General features: G+C 34.6%; 2 protein-coding genes across 2 annotated transcripts; one reads left to right on the plus strand and one right to left on the minus strand.

Moving 5' to 3' along the window:
- Positions 1-19885: 19885 nt before the first annotated feature.
- Positions 19886-20359, plus strand: LOC133311939 (uncharacterized mitochondrial protein AtMg00810-like). Its single transcript, XM_061513070.1, has one exon. It carries the CDS (start codon positions 19886-19888, stop codon positions 20357-20359), a length of 474 nt encoding a protein of 157 aa, XP_061369054.1.
- A 741-nt stretch (positions 20360-21100) lies between these two features.
- On the minus strand, positions 21101-25093 carry LOC133311936 (sucrose synthase-like). The gene is made up of 13 exons (XM_061513066.1): positions 24949-25093; positions 24732-24858; positions 24477-24628; positions 24177-24369; positions 23761-24096; positions 23577-23672; positions 23311-23484; positions 23102-23218; positions 22839-23005; positions 22515-22739; positions 21872-22435; positions 21596-21734; positions 21101-21374 (listed from the first exon to the last, which is right to left on the minus strand). Exons 1-13 carry the CDS (start codon positions 25044-25046, stop codon positions 21342-21344), a joined length of 2421 nt encoding a protein of 806 aa, XP_061369050.1. The 5' UTR covers positions 25047-25093; the 3' UTR covers positions 21101-21341.
- Between the last annotated feature and the right edge of the window lie 608 nt (positions 25094-25701).

Raw genomic sequence — 25701 nt, forward strand, 5'->3', positions numbered from 1 at the left:
TTTGGATTGCCCCTTGTTGGGCTTAGTGATAAATAGGCCTCATATATGAGTCCATAACAGTTACTTTTCCTTGTCTATCTATTAGAATATGTAGTGTTCAATTTACTTCTAACTAGAAAGTAGCTAGTTATAGCTATGTCACCTTCTTAATAGTATGTGATCTTAAGAGTAATGTGATCGTTCCTATATAGGATTTTCTTTCATTACGAGGTTTTTTATATTTATTAGGTATAAGATAATCATTGTTTTAATATATTAGCTGTCAAAATGAGTTAGCTCGCATCAATAAACCAACACTTATGCAGCTTAGGACCACAAAACCTGAGGGTTAAATGATCGTAACAATAAAGGCCTGCACGAGACAAAAATCCTATGGGCTAGGACCAACTTGCGAGCCATCCAAAGTTATAATTTCAAAAATTTCCTTACTTTTATTGAATTCAATGAATTCAAACTTACTTTAATAAATAAACATTTAATTTTTAAATAAATATTTAATTTCCTTACATTTTGTAAAATATTTTATACAAAATATAAATTTTTTATAATTTATTTTTTTAAATAAAATAATATTTGCACACAAATATATAAGTGAAAATGTAAGCAAAAATTTAATTATTTTCCCAATAATCCTTGAACAATTGGTTTCATATGCAAAATACTAAAGTCTTCACTTCTTTTCAATGTTATAATTTATAAAACTCGGTCGAGGTACTAGGTCATTGGGTTATGGATTCAACTAATGAGTCATCAATTCACTGGTTCAAGGGCTTGAAATGGTTTGATATGTACAGATTTATAATCTATAGTAAAAATTCTGAAAAAACAAATACAATATAACTTGATACAATTTAAAAATTTATATTTTATTCACTAATTATTTAACTAAATTTTTTAAATTAACTTCAAATTCTATTAATTATAATATATTAGTGTTTGAGCCAATATCGGCCTAATTCAAACTGTATAGGGCTTGGGGTATCAGTAAAAGCCCAATTGAAAAACCTAAAATTTAAAAAGTAATTTTTCAATTCAAAACTAAAAAAGTAACAAAAATTAATAAAATTATATACTTGATAAGTCCTTAATTTACTATTTATTAAGGACCAAATTGAGCAATTAATTAATCTAAATTCAGACAAAACACATGAAAATTATAATTTATTTATTGAATTAATTTCAGGAACACTTTTATAAAATTTTTGTGTTTGTAGAAATTTTTGTGATTAAAGAAGATCAAGATAGAAGGCTTAAACTGGAATGAGAAAAGAAATGCACCGAGTCAATAATTTATGTTGCGCAAATTGCGCCAACTTCTATCACATCATGGCGCAAGTTGCGCCAAGCATCCGGAGTTTCGGTAAAGTGGCGCAAATTGCGCCAAGATTTCCAGTGTCCGTCTCCGATATCTTAAATCGCTTTAAAGATTTAAATTGGAGATTTGATTGGAGATTTAAATATCTCTTTCAAGTTGAGATTATATTGAAAGAAATCACACCAAATCTGGTTATGGATTTTTAGAAAAGGAAATAAAAGATGTCATTCTTTCAGTACAAAAAGGGAACTCGAACTCTGGAAAAGACACAAAATTCGACAGGGACAAAGAGCAAGGAAGGTGCGCACAGAGACTAGGATTCAGAGGCTAGAGGCGGTGAAGAACTGAAGGAGGATCGAAGCGAAAACGTGAGATTCATCAATCTTCATCCAGGAATTTAGTTCAATTGTCTTTTAATTTTCTTTGAATATTTTGTTAAAGTCAGACATAAATATATCTGGCTAATTTTCTTAGTAGTTAGGAATATGGATCCGATGTGAATCCTTGTTTTGGTTTAATTCTTTTCTTTAATAGTCTGTCTCAAATTATTTGTGTTTACCTTGATTTGTATGTTTAAGTTCTTGTATGATCTGGCCAATCATATAGGGAAAGAGAGGATTGTGGTTCACAATAGACATATTGGGATCTTAATCTAGACAGGGGTAGAACACCAATTCTTGCATGATTTAGACATAGGCTTGTAGGAATTGCAAACTTTTGTAATTCATCGCGCTTAAGGCTTAATCTAAAAGGGATTTCTAAGACATTAGGATTCCAATTGGGTTAAAGGGTTAAAGAACTAAGACATCATGATTTAACCAATTAATTTTTAGATGATGAATTGTTTGAAATAATTGAGATAGAATATTATTGAATTGTAATTAAACCAATTAAGGGGGATTGGAGGTGAAGTAAACCTAACTTCATTTTAATTCTTGATTTTAAAACTCAATTTTTATTTCAAATTATCTTCTTCTTCTTTTTTGGGTACCATTTCAAATTATCTTTTTAATTAACTTCTATTACTGCCATTTATATTTAATTTTTAATTAAATATTGATCACCTGGGAAATTACTTTTGAATTGTCTAACTTAGATAAAAACAGCGAAACTATTGCTTGAATTTAGTCCTCGTGGGAACGATACTTTATTACTTGTACGACCGGTATACTTGCCGTGTTTGTAACAATACTTTGCACGTTTCAACTACCCATATTATAGAGTCCCTATATAATTTTTTTCAAAATCACTCTCTCAGGACTATCTTTCCACTGCACTATTTCTCTTTATGTTTCTTCGTTTTTCCACCCTACTTTTTCTCCTTTTTATTTCACATTTTTCTTTTCTCTTTCTTCATCTCACTTTTTCTCTCTCTGACTCTCCATCTCAGCATCGCATTTTCTTTCCTTCTTCTTTATTTTTTCAGTAGATGGAAAACGGCAGAAGCCCCAAAGCATACCAACAAGCGAAAAAAGTGAAACACCATATCCCCAATTCCTTTGAAGAAGAAGAGCAAGCATTTGAGGCAACTCTTTATGAACATGGCAACCAGAATCTCTAGATAGTGCTTGCTTCTTTGTTATTGTAACTCATTTTTCTTTTCTTCATTTTCGTCAAGTCTTGCATCCTCCACCACAAGACCAATGAACCCCTCCACCTCCAGGCCATGCATGGGTAACACTGATTGTTTTTCTTGTCCAATCCTTTAGGTTACCTTGATCAGTTACGTGACTAGTTTCTGGGTTGAACTGGCTGATCTGGTCTGGGTTTTACAACATTACTTCTTATTATATTGTGGAATGATGATATTTATTAATAAGTAATACTTATCGTGATGATTTCTATTTTTCAGTAACGGCATGTTTGGTGTGATATATAAGACCTGATAATATAAGGTTATACTATACGTTATGACATTTTTAGTTGTTTGATGTGACCATCGTATAGTATAAGCTTATACAGCAAGATCCCTTTATACATCAAAATAATGTATAACTTAATCAAGCCTAGGAAGGTAGGATTAGGCCTGATAAGGGGTTGATGTATTAACCAATGCAATTCTCAAGAATTAATATATTATTTTAATATTAGTATATTAAAATAAAAAAATAATTTTTCAATATATAGTTTTTGAAAATATTAGAGATTTTTATTTTTATAAAAATTAATATATTTTTTGGACACATTGATCAACATATTTCTATAAGAAATAATATCATCTGATATATTTGGAGGAATTATGTAAATTCATTATTAAAAAGTGTTCTGTCTAGGAGACAGAGATGTCTAGGAGACAGAGATGTCTAGCCTAATGGACTAGTTTGTTGATCTTGGATATAGTGCCCTCTCCAAGGTATCTATGAAGGAGATACCTTCGGGTCAAGCAAATCACTGTGCACAATAAGACAATTGCGACTCTGCCAATGGGGGTGTGTGTGTGTGCATAGTGACAGCATAACAGTAAGAGAGAGCGTAACGTACCTTTAGGTTTTACCTTTTCTTTATAGGATTTACCTGTGGGTAGTAGAATATGGACCTTTAGTGCCTCTGATGAAGGCCCAAACCCATCTGCCATGTCATCGCATTAGGATTAGTATCCTTGATGGATACCTTTCCATAGTTATGCTTGATTTAAATCTTAAACTACTCTTTATTGGGCCTGTCAATCAATGGGCCCTTTATATGAGTCCATAACAAAAAGGTATTTTTGACAAAAAAATTTATTTTTAACCTATCTAGTATTATACAGTGTATTACCAAATATTAGATGATATTATCTTATATAATATATTATCTTATACAATATCATATCAAACGCTGGATAGTATTAAAATTTAATCAGGTCTTATATAATCATGTCTTATACTATCAGATCTTATACTATAAAGCCTTATCTTATACTATGTGCCAAACTGCCCTAAAAATTTTAGTATAGGTAAAAATTTTAACGCTCTAATTTTTTTTTTTTTGTAATGAATAGTTAAACAAGATTTTGTTTAACTAATTTATATAGCCCACTCAATTTTGTATAACCCTCTCAACTTTTTTAGTAATGCTGAAATTTTTCATAATTTTTTACCACATTTTTATACTTTTAATATTTTTAAAAGTGCAAAGAGATATTCATACCTATAGCAACTATTTTATGTTGATGTTATACATTTTAAAAACTTAGTTATAATTTTATAATTAGTAAACATCTAATTGAAGACTTAATTAAATATAGAAAATTAGAAACATAAAAATCCTATTAAAATTTTACATTATATGAAACTGTTTAAAATTTAATTGAATTTCCTTTTTATAAAAGCCTTAAAGACAAATGTCGAGGTTTTATTATTTGTTATTTTGTTAAAAGAAAAGGAGAAATATTTAAATAAATCTGAGAATGGATTCTCTCATGTTTAATTTTAACATGTCTAGGTCATATGAATCTCAATCATTCAACGACATATCAATGGTCAATAATTAATTTGAATATGTCTTCTTTTTTGTTTTATAATTTTTTTAATAAAATTGTGACTATTGATTAGGGGTGGCAAAAATGAGCCAACCCGTCGAGTTGGCTCGTAACCCGTCAAAAATGAGCCGGGTTGACTTGGCAAAAATGAGCTGTCAACCCAAGTCAGCTCAAAAAAAATAAGCCAACCCGCGGGTCAAATGAGCTAGTTCGTGAGTTGAATTTTTTTTTATAAAAAAATACAAAATATAATATACAAAAATGGACAAAACCCATACATGTTGTCATCGTCTTTCTTCCTTCTCTAAACCTAAGTCCCTAATTTTCTCACATCCCTGCCATTTTTATATTGTTAGGTTGTACTGGCTCTGTTTGGTTCAAATATCTTACCCACTTAGTAGCAAGTGGTTCTGATTGTATCTTGATGTTGGTGCAAATTTGTTGTGAAGAAAATTCGAAACTATAATATTTTGTTTTTATTTCTCATTTTGTAACCCTTTGTTTAAGCTGATGGAAGCCACATAGCTAGTGCATTAATACTAAAGGTTCATTTAAATAGACTGAAAATGAACCAACCCGCGAGAAATTTTCGAGCCAACTCGCGAGCTATTTTTTCAAGCCAACTCACGAGTCATAGTTTTGAGCCAACCCACGAGCCAACCCGACCCGACTCGGGTCGGGTTGGGTTGGATTTTCTGGCTCATTTTTTTTGTAGTCAACCCTAACCCGGCTCATTTTTTCGGGTTGTATGCGGTTGGGCCGAGTCGAACCGGGTTGGCTCATTTTGCCAACCCTACTATTGATATGTTATTGAATGTTTGAGATTCATCACATGATCATTTAAAATTTGATGTGAGACCATTCCTAGAGAATTTATCCCTGCTGTAATATTAATTATTATTTATTGGGATTAACATTTCTCTTGTTATGTGGGATCAAGTTATCTCCTACAATCTCAAAACGATGTCGTTTTGGGATTTAGAATAAAAAATAAAGAATATTTTAGTAAAATACATGTTACAATAGGAAAGTAAAATTTTCAAAATACTCTTTGTTTTTTATTGTAAACCACCAAAGAACGTTATTTTGAGGCTACCTGAAATAATTTTATCTCCTTCCCTTAATTATTAAGCAAATAATATTTCCATAACATTTTATACTGTTGGATTTAAATTTGGATGTATCAAACAATATAAATTCATATTTTAATACAAGTTTATCCCTTTTATATTATTTAAATTTGATATAAGTACATTTTTAAGTATTGAATTTATATGCATTTTAACTTTATAGTTAATTTTATTGCAAATATCATATAAGAATGAATAAAATATAATTATAAATAGAGAAAAAAAAATCTTTCAATTAAAATAGTTCAAAATAACTACTAAAATAAATAAATAAATTCTTATTGAATTGTTTATATATATATATAGAATTATATATATATTCTATACTATTATATATATATTCTATACTATTATATATATATATAAAGTATATTTTTATTATTCTATTATATTTTATAAATATTTAGATTTATACATTTATACATATTTATATAATAAAAATTTTAATTCATGAATAAACTCTAATTTAGCTCGTTAAATTTTAAGACTTTGAAAATTAGGATTAAAAAAACCTACAATAATAAAATGGACTTAGGGAATTAAGGCCAAATATAAAGTTTTAGGGCTGGCATTCGAGCTACGGCTGATTTTGACACATGTAGGGACTGTTTGGTATAAAGATTTTGGTTAAAATCCTGAGAAAGTGGGATGAGAAATTTTTTTTCTCATATTTAACATAAGTAAAAATAAAAATATTCTCAGAATATTTTTTTTTACATCATTTTATTTTTAACTACACATTTTCAATTCAAAATACCATTCATCGATGATATTATTTTTGTCCGCCTGGTAAAGGCTTAACAACATTTTCAGACGAAAATGTCTTGAATATGTATCAAATGTGTACAAAAATCTTGCACAGAAACACCACATCGTCTTGTTCTTCGTCTTCGTCTTCGTCTTCGTCTGCCCCATCCCCTGCATATAAGTATGTAACATAATGCCTATAATTATAGCTACTATAATGAAATAAGCAATACTATGCTCAACTGGATCAGGATCTTACACTTTATACAACAGAGTATTTGCCTGGTTGAGTTCTACCGGGAAGTTGCAAAGCCTGATTTGTGTCTTCCAAAACACGCTTCAATTCTACTTTAGCTCTCTTAACAGACTGCTCATTGGGACCAATGAACAAGTAGAGTTTGTGTTCTCCAGGTCCTGGGATTTTGCCAGGTGGGTAATACTGCCCCCTGGTGGTAATGGCAGCTCCGGTCCACTCAGAAATGCGGCCTAAAGTGTATTTAATTTTACTTCCATGGATCCTCTATGCTTTCATCAGCATACCTCTGATTTCATGTAATCCTATTTATTTTTATTTATTTTTTTCCTCCAATATATGAGATGTGTAAAAACGCTTAACCAACGTTGGAAAGAGATTTTAAACCCATGGCAATTTTGTAATTTCAGTCTAAATTCCCAACAATAATTTACAATTAACGCATTCAGAAAATTTGATTTATATTTGCACACTAAGTGACGGGGGTTGCGCTGCCCACGAAATTTTTTTTTAAAGTTTTTTTTTACATGCATTAAAAAATAAAAGAATATAAACAAAAAGAGAAAAGAAAACTATTTTCATATATATCAAGTTTTGCTATTTCACCACGTACATCTCATTTTTTTAAATGCTATTTCAAGTTAGAGTAAAATATATTTTAGGTCATCAACAAATGTCACGGGGCTCAATTTAATCTCTTAGGGAAAAAGTCGACTCGTGATCCATCTGAAATTCAAAATAGACCTACGTTATTCTTTTTGAGGAACTAAAGTGGGTCTTATTTGAATTTCAGAGGTACCACGATTTTGACTAATCGTGTCTATTTTGAATTTTAAAGAAATCACAAGTCGACTTTTTTTTTAAAAGAATTAAAATGGGCATCTTGACTTTTGTTGAGAACCAAAAAATACTTTACTCTTCAAGCTATTTAAAACGAAAATTAAATTTTGTGTCTGCACCTGCACACATAGGCAACTATGGAGGTCCACCAATACAATCAATCAAACATAACATCAGTTAAATTAATTCAATATTCTCAGAAAAATTTTATTCTACCAAATAATTTTTAAATTTTTCTTGTACCAAACACCCCTAAATGTGATTCTCTTTTACACGTCGTTCCGAGTGAGCTAAAAGTCTTATTATTATATATAATGTTTTTGAGCTTAATGTGTCTTGCTATTTTATCTGGCCACTGTCAATAGAGAATGACTTGAGTTTCTCAGCTGTCCGTTTTATCGTTTCTCACTTATGTTTAAATGGGACAGGCATGTGCAAGTATACTATCAGCCTATCAGGCTCTTATTTCTAAATTAGTCTACTTTTGTCTTTTGTCATCGAATATTTTTTCATGAAAGAGAAAAATGCTATAAGCCATATACTGTATGTTTAAAAATAAAGAATAGAAAAATCAAACCAATTAAAGGTGACTCCAATAAAAGCCTACTTATTTATTAGCAATAAAAGCCGCATATAATATGTATGGCTTCAACTTTCTATTTGTATATAGATGCAAAGGCTGCATTAATTATCGGAGTTCGATCTGTTAAAAAATAGAGGCACTTAATTTATTATCTTTAAACTGTAACAGCCTTGCACTCCAGCACCTGTATAGTAGTGGTTAAAATACAAGCGTTTAAGCATAATAACTAAATGAATGTCCATGAATTGTAGGCGTGCTAATTAAATTAGAACAAATTAAGATAATTAACACAATCTTTAAATATAATACCATAATGCCACAATACCATATATATAATACCATTAAACCTGAAAGAGAAGTCACAAAATCATTAGCACCATAACCAACAGCAACATTCTTATCTGTAGGGATAATGACATCAAACTTTCCGTCAGAAATTGGTCGGTGTTTTTTTCTGAATTCTCAGGCTTTCTAGTTTACTCCTTTTTAACTTTCGGGGAGGTGCTGTAAAATCACTAGTAAAGACAAACAATAGTATAATGACAAAGATACCCTAATAACTTTAAAGCTGAATGATATAGCAACTAAAACGTGACACTGGGTTTGATCTAGTAATGAGATATTTGGGTAAGTTGTGTATTCAACTCTTGTATAAAAAACAAAAAATGTGACTTCATAAAACAAAGTGAATACAAATTGCTTTGCAACACAGACTACAAAATACTACTCAACTTCTCGTAAAAGCTCAACAGTATCCCTGTGTTACTATTAGAAAAATTATGTATAACGAGGGAATTGCTATAAAAATTTTGTCGCTAATTTCATCATCGCTACTACTTTCCCTCACAAATTCTCTGCAAACGATTTGCGAAAGAATTTCTGAGAGAAAATAGTAGCGAGAATGAAATTAGCGACAGAATTTTCATAGCAATTTCTCGTTATACAGAATTTTTCTAGTAATGTGTACTGGGACCTGGCACATAGGGAATGCCAAGTTTTATCTAGATCTATTAAACTAGTTAAGACGACAACACTAAATATTATCTAACTCCCCACTTTTTTTTTTTTTGATAACATAACTCCCCACTTTTACATAAAGAAAGAGATAAAACCTCACCCACATTTCTTCTATCCAAATATTACACACTATATTATAGTATAATACATATAAATTTTTCGCCCACACAATATTTTATTATTTCTCCAAATACATGCAGCGCATATATAGAATAAGAATTTGTCCATTGCTTTTCTATCGTTTGCAACATTATTAAACAAGTCAAAAAAGACTACTGAATGGTCATATAATATTTTAAAATTTTACCATTATGGCCATAACCTGCATCAGTTTTCTTTCATCTTTTATTACATGTTAATGGGGTTACATTACTTACATGTAATGGCCATTGACCATTTGCATTGGGTTTTATTTTCTTTATAAAAATAATCTTTTTTCTTTCTATAAATATATTAGAACAATCTACATCATCCAACTTCTCATCATCAATTTTTTTCAAACCAGAAATTTTCACACCAGGGTGAATAACCATGACTAGAAAAATATCCGTCTCTGAAGACACATTAACTTTCTTGGGCATAACGGGCCTTTGCTTTTTCATTGGGCTTGTTCTTCTTCTTTTCAACAAGAAGAACAGGCTGCTAACAATAGCTATCCGAACCAAATTTGAATTAGTTTGGACCTTGTTTTTCTTGTCATTCATTACTCATAAGACTACGGATAAGTGCACCCCACAACAACTGCACAAACAATTGGTACGCGACAGTGGGCTTCACAAGCACAACTCGAAATTCAAACAGAACAAAACGGTTTGCCTTTTCTTTCCTTTGAAAATGGATGGCTAACCCTCCTATATTTAGACGACTAAGGAGAAAAAAGAAGGAAGGAAGGAACTAATGCTCACAAGGGCCCACTACTATTATGCTTATACGTGGAAATCACAGCCAAGGGGTTCAAATAAGCCACATGTATTGGAAGGCTGAAATAGCATGGGTTGGGTTATTCACTTATTCACCAGAATCACCAACTTAACAAGTGTTTGTTTATTTTCTTCATAAACTATTTATGTTAGAAAATTATTCGTTTGGCTTTTCCTTTAGATAGACCCAAATAGATAAAACAAACAGGCTACAAGAAGATGCTTCTCCCACTATATGTGTACCATAAGAAGGAAGCTAGCAAAAAGGGAGAGAAGTAGCAATTCACGGTAGCATTCTTTGACCAAAGTGAGACCCAACAAGAATTGTTAGCTGGCTTTAAGTTGCCACCCAGAATTGGTTGTAAAGGTGTACACCTGGACGACCAGGTGTCCACCCCAATGGCCCAAATAACTCTCATAACCACAAGACGGGTAACATATATACATGACCCAACACACAATCAAATCCAGCTGAAAAGGACTTATATCCAATTTTGCTAGTAGTTATTTACTAGTCAAATCCGTGTTTAATAGCATCGGTCAAATGGTTTAAGCTTTACCTTATCCCCTGACCAAATGGTTCAATCCTCACCTTTTTCTTAAGAGAAGATCACTCCAATTCCATACTTACTAGTCAAACCAACTCCAGTTACGCGATCTACTGTTGCAAGTAAAAAAGATATTGAAGAAGATTATAGGAAAACGTACAATAGATAAGATTACCTGTTATCCTACTTCAAATGTAACTAGGATTATAAAAGATAAGGGTTATCCTTATCATAAATTAAAATTAAAAATATTGTTAGACTCATTTTATCATACTCTATTTAAGATAAATGTGTTGGGTTTAATATGCTCTTTTCACTTAAGTCCAATAGCTTTAGTGAGAGTGAGCCCAAAAGACTAATTTCAACCCATGAAGCTTTGAGTTAGTCTGAGGTTAGGCAGAGTATATAGACTCTCTTTTCTCTCTAGTGCCTCCTAGGGTTACAGACATCAGAAACAGACCAAAGAGGCAGACGTTCATCATCTGAACGGTTGCCCACACGACTCCCTGATCCCCTTGAGTCATAGCCTGGAAGATCAACCGTAGAGCGGAATTGCGACCGTTCGTAGTGCATTGCTGCAGATCGTGAGGCTTGAGGAGGAGAACTGAACGTGAGAATTTGTCACGTTCGTTGCTTCATTCCAGGTAATCAAAGCGGTGTTCTTCATTCCTCATCACATCAGTACGATGCGCTTCCGCGTTTCTGATGATATACCTTCAATTGGTATCAGAGCCTGATTGTGATGGGAATTTAAGAGAAGATCACTCCAATTCCATACTTACTAGTCAAACCAACTCCAGTTAAGCGATCTACTGTTGCAAGTAAAAAAGATATTGAAGAAGATTATAGGAAAACGTACGGTAGATAAGATTACATGTTATCCTTCTTCAAATGTAACTAGGATTATAAAAGATAAGGGTTATCCTTATCATAAATTAAAATTAAAAATATTGTTAGACTCATTTTATCATACTCTATTTAAGATAAATGGAAACCCCCCCCCCCCAGAAAAATCAGAAAAATGGGGAGAAGTTAAAAGGGAGGATGTAAGTCTTATTGACTGAACCTCCTTATATTCTTATGTTGTTGTGTTTATTCTGTTATTTTTTCTTTACCCTTTTTATTTAATATGGTATCATGAGCAGAGGTTTTATTCTATGGTCTTCTTTGTAATTTCACTACCACTTTTATTCATCTCTATCAAGCGCTTAGCAGTCCACACGCATCTTTCACAAATCTTGAATCTCTCATGGCAACCTCATCTTCAACAAATAAAAGGTGCTTCTGAGCCTGCGAATCGTCTCACTGCCTCCCTTCTTAATGTTCACAACTACATGTCATGGGCAAGGACTGTCATTTGTCATTGTCGCTATCCGCGGCCATTTGAAGGAAGAATACATCACCAATTCTCCTCCGGCGACCACATATCCAAAATATTAGTCCTGGAAATCAACTGACAATCAAGTCATGACATGGATTTTCAATTCCATGGAACCAGATGTATATGAGATCTTTGCAGACTCAGATTCGTCCAAAGAACTTTGGGATTCTATCAAGGAACATTTTGGAAACGAAGACAACGTCTCTAGGGTTTTGGAATTGCAAGAAGAAATTCATTACACAAGACAACAGCCATCACAATCTTTCAATGAACATCTGGGTCAAATAAAAAAGAAGTGGGACGAATTGAAACAATACCGTCCAATTGCATCCACTGTTGAAGAAAACACCAAGTGTGAGGAGTAGGAAAAGGTGTTCATGCTTTTGGCTAGTGTTCAACCAGAATTCGAAGGAGTAAAAAGGAAAATCTTGATGACAAATCCACTACCCTCTTTTGCTTTAGACTGCAACACAATTCAACGGGAAGAAACTCGTCAAAGGGTCATGAATCTGAATCGGGTTCTAGTAGGAGATCAACCTAAAATATCTGCACATAAGACAGCAAGTTCTGAAAATTCCTCATCTATAAATCAAGGTTCAGGCCTTGCAAATCTTCCCCCTGCATATGCTGCTAGTCGTTTAACGGGGGGAAGGGGATGTGGCCCAAGACCCCACTGCAACCACTGTAATAAAGATGGGCATTCACAAGACAGATGTTGGATTCTTCACCCTTACTTAAAGCCTCAAAAGGATAAACAAATTGGAGCCATGACTGCATCCAATGGAGAACGATCTGACCTTCAAAGAACTCTTGGCAAATTGGCTAATCAACTTCAGGAATATCTTCAACAAAATCCCAAGTCTAATGATACTAGTCTTCTAGCTCACTCAAGTAAGGCCTTTACCTTGGCTAATAAATTAACTAAATCATTTATCATTGATTCTGGGGCAACAGAACATATGTGCAATGACTCTGAATCCATTTTCAACCTATCTGAAAATTCCCATATCCCATCAGTTATAGTAGCAAATGGAAATCAAGTATTTGTTAACGGATTAGGAACCATTAATTTGTTTGATAAATCTTCAGATATCTTGGTTGTTCCATCATTGTCTGCAAATATCGTGTTGGTTGCTAAAATTACTCGTGAATTGAATTGTAATGTTATCTTCTCTCCAACAAAGGTGATATTCCAAGACATACCATCAGGGAGGAAGATTGGTGAAGGCTTCCTTCAAAATGGGTTATACATGCTAGGAGAGATGCATCATGGTCTAAGTGCTGCAATTTCAAAACTCCCAAAATCAGTTTTATGGCACTGGCATATGGGGCATTGTTGTGCAATTGTGTACCCATTTTATCAATCACACATTACGCGAGTGCACGTGTCAACAAGTAATGAAGTGGATGTGTGAGTCCAGATATCGTTTCCACGAAGAAAACTATAAAATTAGGATCAATGTGAAGCAATAAAAGTAACAAAGTTTATGAAAATTTTATGAATTAAGAGCTAAGGACTAAATTAGACTACTAACTAATAACTAAAAGCAAAATAAAAATAAACTAAGAGTGCACTCAAGAACAAAGAAATCAAGTAATAAAGTAGATTGGGATGAATTTCCCCATTATTGCAGTTTCACCAGAATGCAGTCACAATGCTATAGCAATCATCCATTCAGTAATCAGAACACTAATGCATGCAAGGGCTCTCACCAACAATACATGTATACTAAGTCTCACATCTCTATGGCCAACATAGTTATGAATTTATTAAGTTCAAGTTCCATATGATTTTGTGGTGTGAATGATCTCTCTACCCACAATTAACCAATTTTACTTAGTTAAACCACAATGTTTAATAACTTTCAAGATTCACCTATATGTCTATAGCCCGAACCCAAAGTATCTTGCAGCTCTCTCTCGATAAGTCAACAAGAATAAAGACAAAGTAAGCACTTTATTAAACAACTAAAAGGACAATCATATAGCAAAGTTTAGGCAAACTGATTACATCACAATAAGGGTACTTTATCACCCAATCATAATAATTTAGCCCATACTTGGGTGGAAAGAAATAACAAAGAAAGAAAATGATTCCATAAAGCTAAAGTAAAGAAAGCAGGGATGTTGTTGTAGCACTGCTCTCGCAGCAACCATGAGCTCCACCACCATCAACCTTGCCTCAGCCGCCGGAATAGTGCAGAAAATCACTAGGTTCAATGATCTCTCTATTGAACCCTAGCCCCTTCCTTTGATTCGCTGGATCTCTCTCAACGAACCCTCAAATTCCCTCTAAGTGTTTCCCCCACTTTCTCTCTCTGAAAGAAAGGCTGTCCAACCTCAAAGAGAGACTTTTCAACCTCTTTGATGTGTGTAGGCTTCCTCTTTTTATAGACTTTGATGAATTGGGCTCCAATTAGCTCTTCAAATCCATTATAAATCATATTCAAATCTGCTCTGTTTTGCTGCAGCTATGATTGAAGATACAACTCTACTTTGTTATAGCACTGAAGATTCTTTCCATACTTGCTGCAGATATGATTGAAGATTCTTTCCTTATTTGCTGCAGATATGATTGAAGATTCTTTCCTTATTTGTTGCAGATATGATTAAAGATTCTTTTCTTATTTGCTGCAGATATGATTGGAGATTTTTTCCTTATTTGCTGCAGCTCTGATTGGAGATACAGCTCTGTTTTGCTGTCATGCTGACAAAGTATGTTGTTCCATATCTCATCAGATTCTTTCCAGATTTGCAATTTAGATTTGAATTGGATTTGTAATCTTTGATTTGATTAAGATTAGCTTGTGATTTCTTGACGATTTTGAGCGTATATCCAGATCAGATCTTTCGTACACGTTCAGAAGCTTCTTCCATCAAATTGGGCTTGGATCCATGGCTTGCTGGTGATGATGTCAACAATATGCACTGCTGACCTCAGCTGCACTGCTACGGCACTGCTTTCCGATGCTATAGCACTGTCCTGCAATAAAATAACAAATGCATTTAAATGTTTCCAATGCTCAAATTGTATCCAAATATACGTAATTAACATAATTCTCAATTAAATCATGAAATCATAGAATTCATTCATTAATCATATAAAATCAAGAGAATTATATGTAATCATAGCACCAAAACATCACAATTAAGCCCAAAATAACTCTCTTTTGGAGAGTTATCAGGCATCCCTCTAACAACATCTTACAATGTATTGATTCTACTTTTTCAACTGATACAGAATCTTGTGAAACCTGTCATTACTCAAAACAACACAGATTTAAATTCAATAAAAGTCTGCATATTTCTCATAAATTGTTTGATCTCATACATTCTGATGTTTGGGAACCTACTCCCATTGAGTCTCTAGATGGATTTAGATGGTTTGTTTCATTTGTAGATGGCAAGTCACGAAATGTCTGGATATATTTAATGAAGTCCAAATCTAAAGTTAGTCAAATATTCCAAGAATTCTATCAAATGATCAAAACTCAATATGGTTATGAAATTTAAGTCCTACGGACAGACAATGGAACTGAGTATGTAAATTCATCACTTCAAAATTTTCTCAAGTCTATAGGAATTGTGCATCAGTTGTCATATGTCAACACACCACAACAAAATGGCATAGCTGAGAGAGAAAATCGGCATCTCTTAGAGGTGACTCGAGCCTTACTATTCCATGGCAATTTGCCATCCACTTATTGGTCGTTTACTGTCCTTACAATTTGTTATTTAATTAACCGTACACCAAGCAGAATCTTGGATTACTGCTCTCTATTATCTGTTCTTCTTGAAAGGTTTGTCAACTTAGCTCATCTAAGAGTATTTGGGTGCATTTGTTATGTTCTTCTTCATTCCGGAAACAAATTAGAACCCAGATCCAAGAAATGTGTCTTCTAGGGATATTCTTTGGTCCAAAAGGGCTACAAATGCTATGATCTCTTTATTAGGAAGCTGTTTATCTCAAGAGACGTTACATTTGATGAAACATCCATGTTCTTTTCTTCCAGGAGTCAAAATCAGGGGGAGAACATGATATGTGATTTTGATCCTCGTGTGCCAATTACTTTATCTGAATTTGAATTGGATAATGTTATTGCTGAAGTAACAAATCGGCCTATACCTGTTGAAACCAACAGACCAGCAGTATAACACCTCGCGTGCACCGGGTGTATTAAACATACATATGATAATAGCATAACTCAATAAATGTGGAAGCTAACTTTTTCCAATCACGAAACATATTATATAACCAAGTGAATTTACTTATTCTTTTTCAAAATAACTCCTGTATATAAATTGCAATAGAAACTATACTGAATAACCTCATATCATAAATAAGTATTAAGTCATGGAACTACAACACGTAGACCAGACAATATCCTGATACAACCTTACATCTCAAGTCTGAAATAACATAACTTATACCAACGTGGCATGGACAACCCCCATGCTCACCAAATACAAGAACATCTGGCAAATCTCAAATACAATAACCATCAAATAACAAGACATAACATAATCTAAATATATCAATAAAGCAGCAAGCATAAATCAGCTCAACTCCGGCCTCCTGCCACCAGAGGTCTCAACCTCAGAGGTATATGTACCTGAAAATGTGCCACACACGGGGTGAGATCTCTAACAAGAAATCTTAATAAGACAAAGGGTCCTCCAGGACTCTTTCGCCCCGAGCTCACTTACAAGTATAGATATAAGATTAAAAACATTAAATACGATGCATGTTCATGTAAGGGCAATATAGCTATGACAATATATCCAAATGCTCAGAACTCATGTAATACAGTTCATATCTCATGTGATGTATGCAAGTGCGGTTCAACTGGCCAGGGAACATGATAGGGTTTGTGCACGTCTATTACCTACCAAACATGAGGGATGTTGCCTCATGCCTTGCACACTAGGGTTGCTGTCTGATCGTACAAGTACTAACATCACATTCATACATTACATCAATAGGTATATCAACATATCTCAGGCACATATCAATGCATATATCATTTTCATAAAAGCATACCATGCATATAAACCACCCTCCCATAGAGGTCGGTGGAACAAGCAACAGATCAATCCGAGGACATGAAAGCTTACCTGTCAAGCTAGTATTACTAACTAGAAGTCCACACAAGTCCACGGGTCTCCAAACAGCACAATCACAGTCAGTTTATACCCGAAATATAATTAATATTCATAGTCTAGAAGTTCATTGCATTAGGACAACATTTCTTTTTTTGTGTAATGACCGTAGGCTTCTCTCAAAGCCATAGGCATTCAATATTATTGGTTCTAACTTAGTTAGATCATTACAAGGGTCCAAAAACTAAACACACGCTTCTGTTTGGGCAAAACAGCTTAAAACATGATTTTTCCCAGAATATGCCGATATTTCTCGGGGACATATCCGGATATCAATATCCGAATATCACAGACCTAATATCCGGAGATCCATATCCGGATATCACAGACCCAATATCTGGATATCCATATCCAGATATCACACACCCAAATATCCGGATATCCATATCCGGATATCACCAACCAAATATCCGGATATTTCGCAACAGAATGTAGTTTTGCATTTTCGCGAAGATATCCCTTCAAGGTTACATTTTTAACATTTTCAGACGTCCAAGCATGTATTTTTAGGTGTGTTATACCTTACTAGCACTTAAGTTATTAGCTTTCACTCATTACATGCATCAAGGTTCATTCTTTATATAGAAATTCAAGAGCAAAGGTTGAGGCATATACCCAAAAGCCTTGCAAGCAGAAATTAAGGGTCTTTAAGGTTGGAAAATCCTCTTTCAGATTCTGTATAAAGAGGAGTACGAATTGAAGCTTCCAAACTTGGCCTTTTCTTCACAAAGCTCACTCCTTGGAGCTTCAATGGTGGTTTAGAAGCTCCCACACAACTCAAACTCAAATGGCAGCCCCACACTCCCCAAACTCAGCAGCTACCACTCTTCAAGAAGGTATTTTTCTGCTTCAAGATGGCCACTTTCATGTAGTGCCAAAGGTTGATCAACTCAAAGAAAAAGGAGATGATGAGTGGAGGTGTTCTTGGAGAGAAAATGATGAAGGCTATGCAAAGGGGTTCAAGGCAGCCATGAAGAATGGGACTCTACGTAGGAAAATGGGTGGAAACATACCTAGGTTAATGTGCCACTTAGTATTTATAGGCACATTAAGTTTAATATGTCGGTATTAGCACTAATAGCTCCGCTAATCATTTTAATCTCAAACTTCATATTCTGAACCTAGTCATTTTTCTAGGAATTATAATATTTTTATTATAATTTTCGCAGCATTTTCCCGGTACGCGTTTTATACGTAGCCGGTATAAGTTCTGACATAAAATCTCATTATTCTTACTTCAAACTTGATATACTTGACCTAGGTATTCTTCTAGAAATATTCATGTACTTATTATAATTTTTTGGGATATTTCACCAGCACATATTTATACCGTGAAGCAGAACCGGTATCTGCACTTTTCGTCAGAAAAGCGACTTTCAGCGTTATTAAAACCCTTGTGATAAGTATTATGATCTTTCCATATTTATTCAAAGTCATTTGTAGAATTATTTCTCAAAATCATAATTAAATTATTTAAATTCCTAATTTAACGGTGCAGGTTCTTACAAGCAGCTTCTCTCTCACTGAATAATAATCAACAAGAACAATACGAGCCACCAACTCAACAGCAGCTGCACAAATATAATAGGACTATAAGGCCTCCAAACAGATTTAGAGATTTTTGTCACGAACACTATTGCATATCCCATTCAAGACCATGTCTGCTATAACAACATCTCATCAAATCACAAATCCTTCATTACTGCCATTGATGAGCATTTTGAACCTGCAACCTATGAAGAAGCTTGCAAAATTCTTGAGTGGAGGAATGCAATGAATGAAGAACTAGCTGCCCTTGAAAAGAATCAAACCTGGAACATTGTCTCTTTACCTGAGGTAAAACACTGTGTTGGCAGCAAATGGATTTATAGAATAAAATACAAAAGTGATGGCTCCATTAAAAGACACAAAGCAAGATTAGTGGCCAAAAGGGTATACACAAACACATAGTGTGGATTACAATGAGACATTTGCTCCTATAGCAAAAATTAATATTGTAAGAGTTCTAATGTCAGTGGTTGTTAACCTCAACTGGCCTTTATTTCAAAAGGATGTAAAAAAATTCCTTCATGCATGCTGAACTTGAAGAAGAGGTGTACATGGACCTTCCTCCTAGCAAATTAACAGAGATTCCTTCTGGAAAGGCGTGTAAACTAAAAAAGGCAATTTATGGTTTAAAACAATCACCTCGAGCTTGGAATGGAAAGTTAAGCTCAGCATTAATGTCTTACGGTTTCAATAGGAGCAAATCAAATTATACTCTGTTTGTCAAACACTGCTCCGGATTTATCATTGTCGTATTAATTTATGTTGACGACATTGTTATCTCAGGTAATGACCTCAGTGAAATAAATATGCTAAAACAGTTTCTCAACAAAAGATTTGACATCAAGGACCTTGGACCTTTAAAATATTTTTTAGGCATCGAGGTTACAACTTCCAATAAAGGCTTGTTCATATCACAACGAAAATATATCCTGGATCTGCTAAAGGAAACTAGAAAACGAGTCGTAAAGCTTGCAGATACTCTAATGGAGTATAACAACAAGTTTAAAGGGGATTCCACTCCATTGTCAAGTCCCCAACAGCTTCAGAGACTAGTAGAAAAATTAATATATCTTACCATTACCAGACCAAATATTTCCTATATTGTGAGTTATATAAGTCAATTTTTGCATGCTCCAACCAATGGTCACATGAACTTGGTTGACAGACTCCTCCGCTATCTGAAGGAAAGTCCAGGAAAAGGGATATGGATGAAAAAGAATCATAACACTAATATAGTTGCTTATGCAGATGCACATTGGGCTGGAAACCCCATTGATAGAAGATCAATATCTGGTTTTTGTACTTTTGTAGGTGGTAACATAGTCATATGGAAAAGCAAGAAGCAAAGTGTTGTTGCAAGGTCTAGTGCTGAAGCAGAGTACAGAGCTATGGCCTCGGCAACAAGTAAAATCGTTTGGTTACGAGCCTTAATGCAAGATCTAACAAATAAAGCTTAAAAAAAAGGAATTATTCACGAGATATGAATGGGATATAAAAGTGAACTGTCATTCACATTGCCTCAAATCTAATTTTTCACGATAGAACCAAGCATATAAAAGTGAACTGTCATTTTGCACGTGAAAAAGTTCAAGAAGGAATTATTTCTACTCCCTACACATGAAGTGAAGATCAACTTGCTGACATATTTACCAAGCCTCTATTGAAACACACATTTAAAAAACAAAAGATATGAGCCGGATCCAACAAGAATAATTTTTTTTTTAATTGGCCATTAATATGACATGTTGTTTTCTCCATTCATTATAATATAGTTCCAAGTTGAATCTAATAGATATATTTGATCCAACTTGGAGGGGGAGCGTTGCAAGTAAAAAAGATATTGAAGAAGATTATAAAAAAACAGTAAATAACATGTACAGTAGATAAGATTACATGTTATCTTACTTCGACTGTAACTAGGATTATAAAAGATAAGTGTTATCCTTATCATAAATTTAAATTAAAAATATTGTTAGACTCATTTTTTAATTCGCACATATCCTTATCATACTCTATTTAAGATGAATGGAATCCCCTAGAAAAATAAGAAAAAGGGGGAGAAGTTAAAAGGGAGGATGTAGGTCTTATTGACTGAACCTCCATATATTCTTATGTTACTTATTCTTTCTTTACCCTTTTTATTTAATATCTACGTTTAGAAGATAAAGAGTAACTACAAATGATAAAGTACAGTTGGAGGGGAAAAGTGGACCAGTAAAAGCCCAAATTGAATTGAAGAAACTTAAAGATTTCCAAACAGATCCAATAACGCAAAAAACAACAAAAGGAGACACCTTGTTTTTTACTTTTTTTTTTTTTTTTTTTTAATCCAAAACCTAATGACAATATAGAAATCAATGGCATTATTTATGAAAACTCCACAAGACTCTAAAACACCAAAAGTCGGTTCCTCCATCTCTTTACTCTTCGGCCTTGAATTTACTCCTCAACAGCAAGGGGCACAGACTCAGCCTGAGGTCACAAAAACATAATATAATATTAGTAAGTTGAGGATTCAGATTCAAATAAGAGAGACAAGGAAGCAAAAATTCCTTTTGTTCAACCGCACATATAGTTCTGCTTAAGGGAATTAAAACTAAAATTGATAGCATTACGCATATCTTTAAGGAAAAAGTCAATTTTAATTCATAAATGAAACCATTGAATTGAGTAAAAAGAGAAGACATATATACCAATTTGCGGTACTTGAGGGCATAGAACATCTCCAGATAGCGTTTGCTCTCACGGCGATCAAGGTTGGTCACATGCTTCCAGAAGCCATAGACACCAGTGAGAGTCAGAAGCCTATCAGAATAAATTTGCCATGTGTACCTGTGGAGCAAAGGCCAAAAATAGAAAAGCTCAATTACACAAAATCAAAACTCTTATGCTGCAACATTTAGTGTGATAATGATTTAGTGAAATTTCAAGTAACAAAGTGTGATTAAGGTTTAGTGCAATTTTCTTACTTCTCATGAATACGCTTCAGACCTCCATGTGAGATTTTGTCCCAGTGAGATGGGTCTGCCTTGCTCTTCTCAAAGAAGTCAACAAGGATCTCAGCAGCACGGTCACCATGGTAGGGATCAATGTGGTATCCAGATGTTCCATGCACAATGATCTCAGCAGGACCACCATTGCAGGTTGCAAATGTTGGCAACCCACAAGTCATGGCCTCAACAACAGTTAAACCAAAAGCTTCATAAATAGCAGGCTGAACAAAAGCACCCTTTGTGTCACAAATCACACGGTACAGCTCCCCATTCCTTACTCGGTTCATCTGAGAGGAAATCCATCTGAATTGCCCATTCAACTTGTAGGTCTCAATGAGACCATACATCTTCTTCATCTCAGCTTTCTCTTCCAAGTCCTTCGACTCCTTCCTCCTATCTCCGGCAACAACAACAAGGTTTACCAGCTCCCGGAGCCGGGCATTCTTGCCGTACCACTCAACAAGCCCTGAAATGTTCTTCACACGGTCCAACCTTGCCATGGTGAAGATGATTGGCTTGTTGCGGTCCTTCAATACACATCTGTTACAATGCCATTACATTAGAAAAATGTTCTATGCCAACATAAAAAATGGAAGAAATGAGAAGGGGAGAAACTAACATGTGCTCCTCATTCTCCACTGAGCTGTATAGAAGCTCTTCAATCTCAGGGTGGAAGGATGTCAATCTACGCTTAGTTTCAGTGTATGGGAAGTAAATGTCCATATCAGCTCCGGGAGAGACAATGTTGAACTTTGGATCAAAGACATCGATACCGTGAACAACACGGTAAAGTCCTGGAAGGGTGAAAGCAGTGTGACTCTCATACTGTCCAACAGTATCCTTGCTGTAGGAATACAAAGGGATACAAGAATTTCAGTAAGCTAATCAATAGATAGAATATTTGCATTAATAATGAACATAGTGAACAAAGGGATAACCTCACCTTCCAGCAATCTCTTGGAAGGTACTGGTGATAATAAAGTCTGTGTGGTTCATTGCAAAAAGATCCGCAGTGAATTGGCATGAGAAGTGATATTTTTCTTCAAATTTTTTCCAGTAAATGTCAGACTCAGGATATTTGGTCTTCTCAAGTGCATGAGCAATGGTACACTGCAATTGGTGTTAAAATATAGGTAGAAACTTAGAACAATTAGTCAATAAACTGTAACAACTTCAACTAGAAACTAAGTGTCCATGTAGACAAACCTGAGTTACGCCTAATTTATGTGCTAACAAAGAGGCAACGATGTTTCCATCACTGTAGTTTCCAACAATCAGATCTGGCTTGCCTTGCAACTCTTTGGCAAGTTCATGAGCAACATCCTAACGACAAGAAATAGTTTCATTGCATGTTGAATTCAACTGAAAACATCTAAATGCTTGAACGGTGTCCCAATAATGAGTTAAAAATTCACCTCGGTGTAAGTCTCTAGGTAGGGCCAGACTTCGAATCTTGAAATCCATTTGCGAACAATTCCCTTCTCTGTTCTAAAGGGAACTCGAAGAATGTGGCAATATTCAGTACCAAATACCTTTTCAAGACGTTGGCCACAAGTAGTTCCTACCGCATCAGGGAGAAGACGGGTGAGCTGCATTTAACAGAAATCACAGGCTGTAGTTAGAGAAATATCTATACCTTATACATAAGTAAGCTAATTCTTCACACTACACTATGACATACAATGAGAATACGAGGGGTGATATCCAAGCCTTGTTTCTTGATGCGACTGAGCATCTCATTCTCCAAGGCACGAACTTGATCCAAGATGTAAACAACCTGGATTAGAGAATCAAGAAGAGCATGTCACACAACCTTGTACTATCATGAAAAATAGCACAAAATGTAGCATGTCATATGAACTAACCTGTCCACCAGTATCAGGGTATCCCAAGACATTATCTTGGGCAAAGTAACCATGTGGTGAAAGGATAACAACATTAAAGACCATAGGGATTCTTCCAAGGAATGTCTCAAGGGTGCAAGGGTCAGGTGCCTCAAGAAGATCCAAGAGAAGCTGAATCATCTCGAGGACACGCTCAGCAGTGTCACCCCACCCTCTCTCCAAACCAATCTCCTGGAATTTGTGTTCAAATTCTGAGTAGGGTGTTTCGGGAGCAATTGTGACCAGGTAATCTTCTGCTTTTCTCAAAACATCTTGGAGAGAATTCAGGTTTTGAATTCTGTCATTCAACATCATAGTCTGCAAGACACAAACTTTTACTCAGACAAATCAAAACAAATACACAAAACCTTAACGATTTGGATAAATAACAAGTATACCTTTCCATTGTAGCTGTGAAGCCTGAGGAATTCAAGCAGTGGTTGCATGCTCTCCTTGTCATGGAAGAGCTTAGCGGAAAGATGGCGGTTGAGGAACTCAACGCCATTACCAATTGACTTGTTAAGAGTTGGTCGGGGAAAGGATGCATTAAATGGTTCAAAGTCCAACTCAAGCACGAAGTTTCCATTAGAACTGCATTGAGAGAGAGAAGAGAGAAACGTGTTAAAATTTTCTTGACATAACAAAGGACCACGCCCTCATTGCAGACAAACTCTGAACTGAAAACTGAAAAACCTCACCTTCCCTCAACAAGTTCCTCCTTGAAGCGCAGAAACTCAGCAGCACTCAGTTCATCAACAACAAGCGCGTGCACATCCACTCGCAGATACTCCCAAACACCAGGCCTAGGACGAACTGCCAGAGCAACAAACGGTGGCAACACTATAGCTTCCTACAAAACATAAACCAATGAAATGAGAAAAAAAATTCAACAAAACACACGATTTATAGCTAGCTTCAATGTAAAACACACACACACAAAAAAAAAATGCTACCTGGGTAGATCTTAAAACTTCACCAAAGGCCCCATCAAGTAGTTTTTTCCTATTCTCTTCAGGGATCTCTTCAAACTCAGCAATGACCTGATGGTGTTGCAGGATTCCCTTGCCCTTGGCTTCAATCCTTTTAACACCATGAGATTTTGAGTGTTATGTTACATCCTTGTAACAAAATCAATTATCAAGAGAAAAGGAAAACACTTTTATAAGCTACCTTGACAGAAGAGCCACAATTTCATTCCTATGACCAGTGAGAGTTTCATCAAGCCTCTCGCGGAGAGAGTGAGAACGGGTCAGACGATCATTCGCCATTGCTTCAGAAGATCCTCAGGGTCAACTTCAACAAGAAAACCAATACAAGAAACAGATCAGAATTGAATGCAATAAGTCACCATAAAAAAGGATAAGAACGAACAACCACCAAAAGTCAAAAACAGATAACCAAAACAATGTGGGGAAAGAAAAAATTCCAGAAGACTCGATTGGATTTCACGACCTACCCAACCTCACCAACTCCCTGTCCCAAAAAAGTATTAATTGCAGATCCTGTACCTTAGTTGAACTAAGATCTCTACCTTACACAGTGCAGGGGAATAATAGCAAGTTGCAGTTTCTTTAACCAGCATAACCATTATTTTTTTTAATAATTTCATTAATTAGAACACCAAAAAAATACCTTAAATTTAAGTGTTTGAAGTTCCATTTAAAAATATAAATTGATTAATGAGAAACCAACAAACAAGATCTTAGTTCAAGGCCAGTCCACAGACAAAAACAGCGATGTTTTTATTTTATTTTATTTTATTTTATTTTTTAACCAGGAAACGTGTTTGAGTGTAAAGTTCCTTTTACCAGTAAAAGTTGGAGGAAAAAAATAGCAAAACGACAGAACAACAGAACCGTATTCCCAGAAATCGAGCATGAACTGCAGAATAACAAATTCTATGTATCCCAAAAAAAAAAAAAA

The sequence above is a fragment of the Gastrolobium bilobum genome, unplaced genomic scaffold, assembly GCF_033153095.1.
Source record: "Gastrolobium bilobum isolate Gb01-03AN ecotype WA unplaced genomic scaffold, APGP_CSIRO_Gbil_v1 utg7116, whole genome shotgun sequence".
NCBI classification, from domain to species: domain Eukaryota; kingdom Viridiplantae; phylum Streptophyta; class Magnoliopsida; order Fabales; family Fabaceae; genus Gastrolobium; species Gastrolobium bilobum.

Coding starts and splice junctions, on each gene's coding strand:
- LOC133311936 (XM_061513066.1), bottom strand. CDS start 25,046: ATGGCGAATGATCGTCTGACCCGTTCTCACTCTCTCCGCGAGAGGCTT. Junction 23,006..23,101: donor ATAAATTAGGCGTAACTCAG/GTTTGTCTACAT, acceptor CACCAATTGCAG/TGTACCATTGCTCATGCACT. Junction 21,735..21,871: donor CTGAAGCGTATTCATGAGAA/GTAAGAAAATTG, acceptor TTTGCTCCACAG/GTACACATGGCAAATTTATT.
- LOC133311939 (XM_061513070.1), top strand. CDS start 19,886: ATGGAGTATAACAACAAGTTTAAAGGGGATTCCACTCCATTGTCAAGT.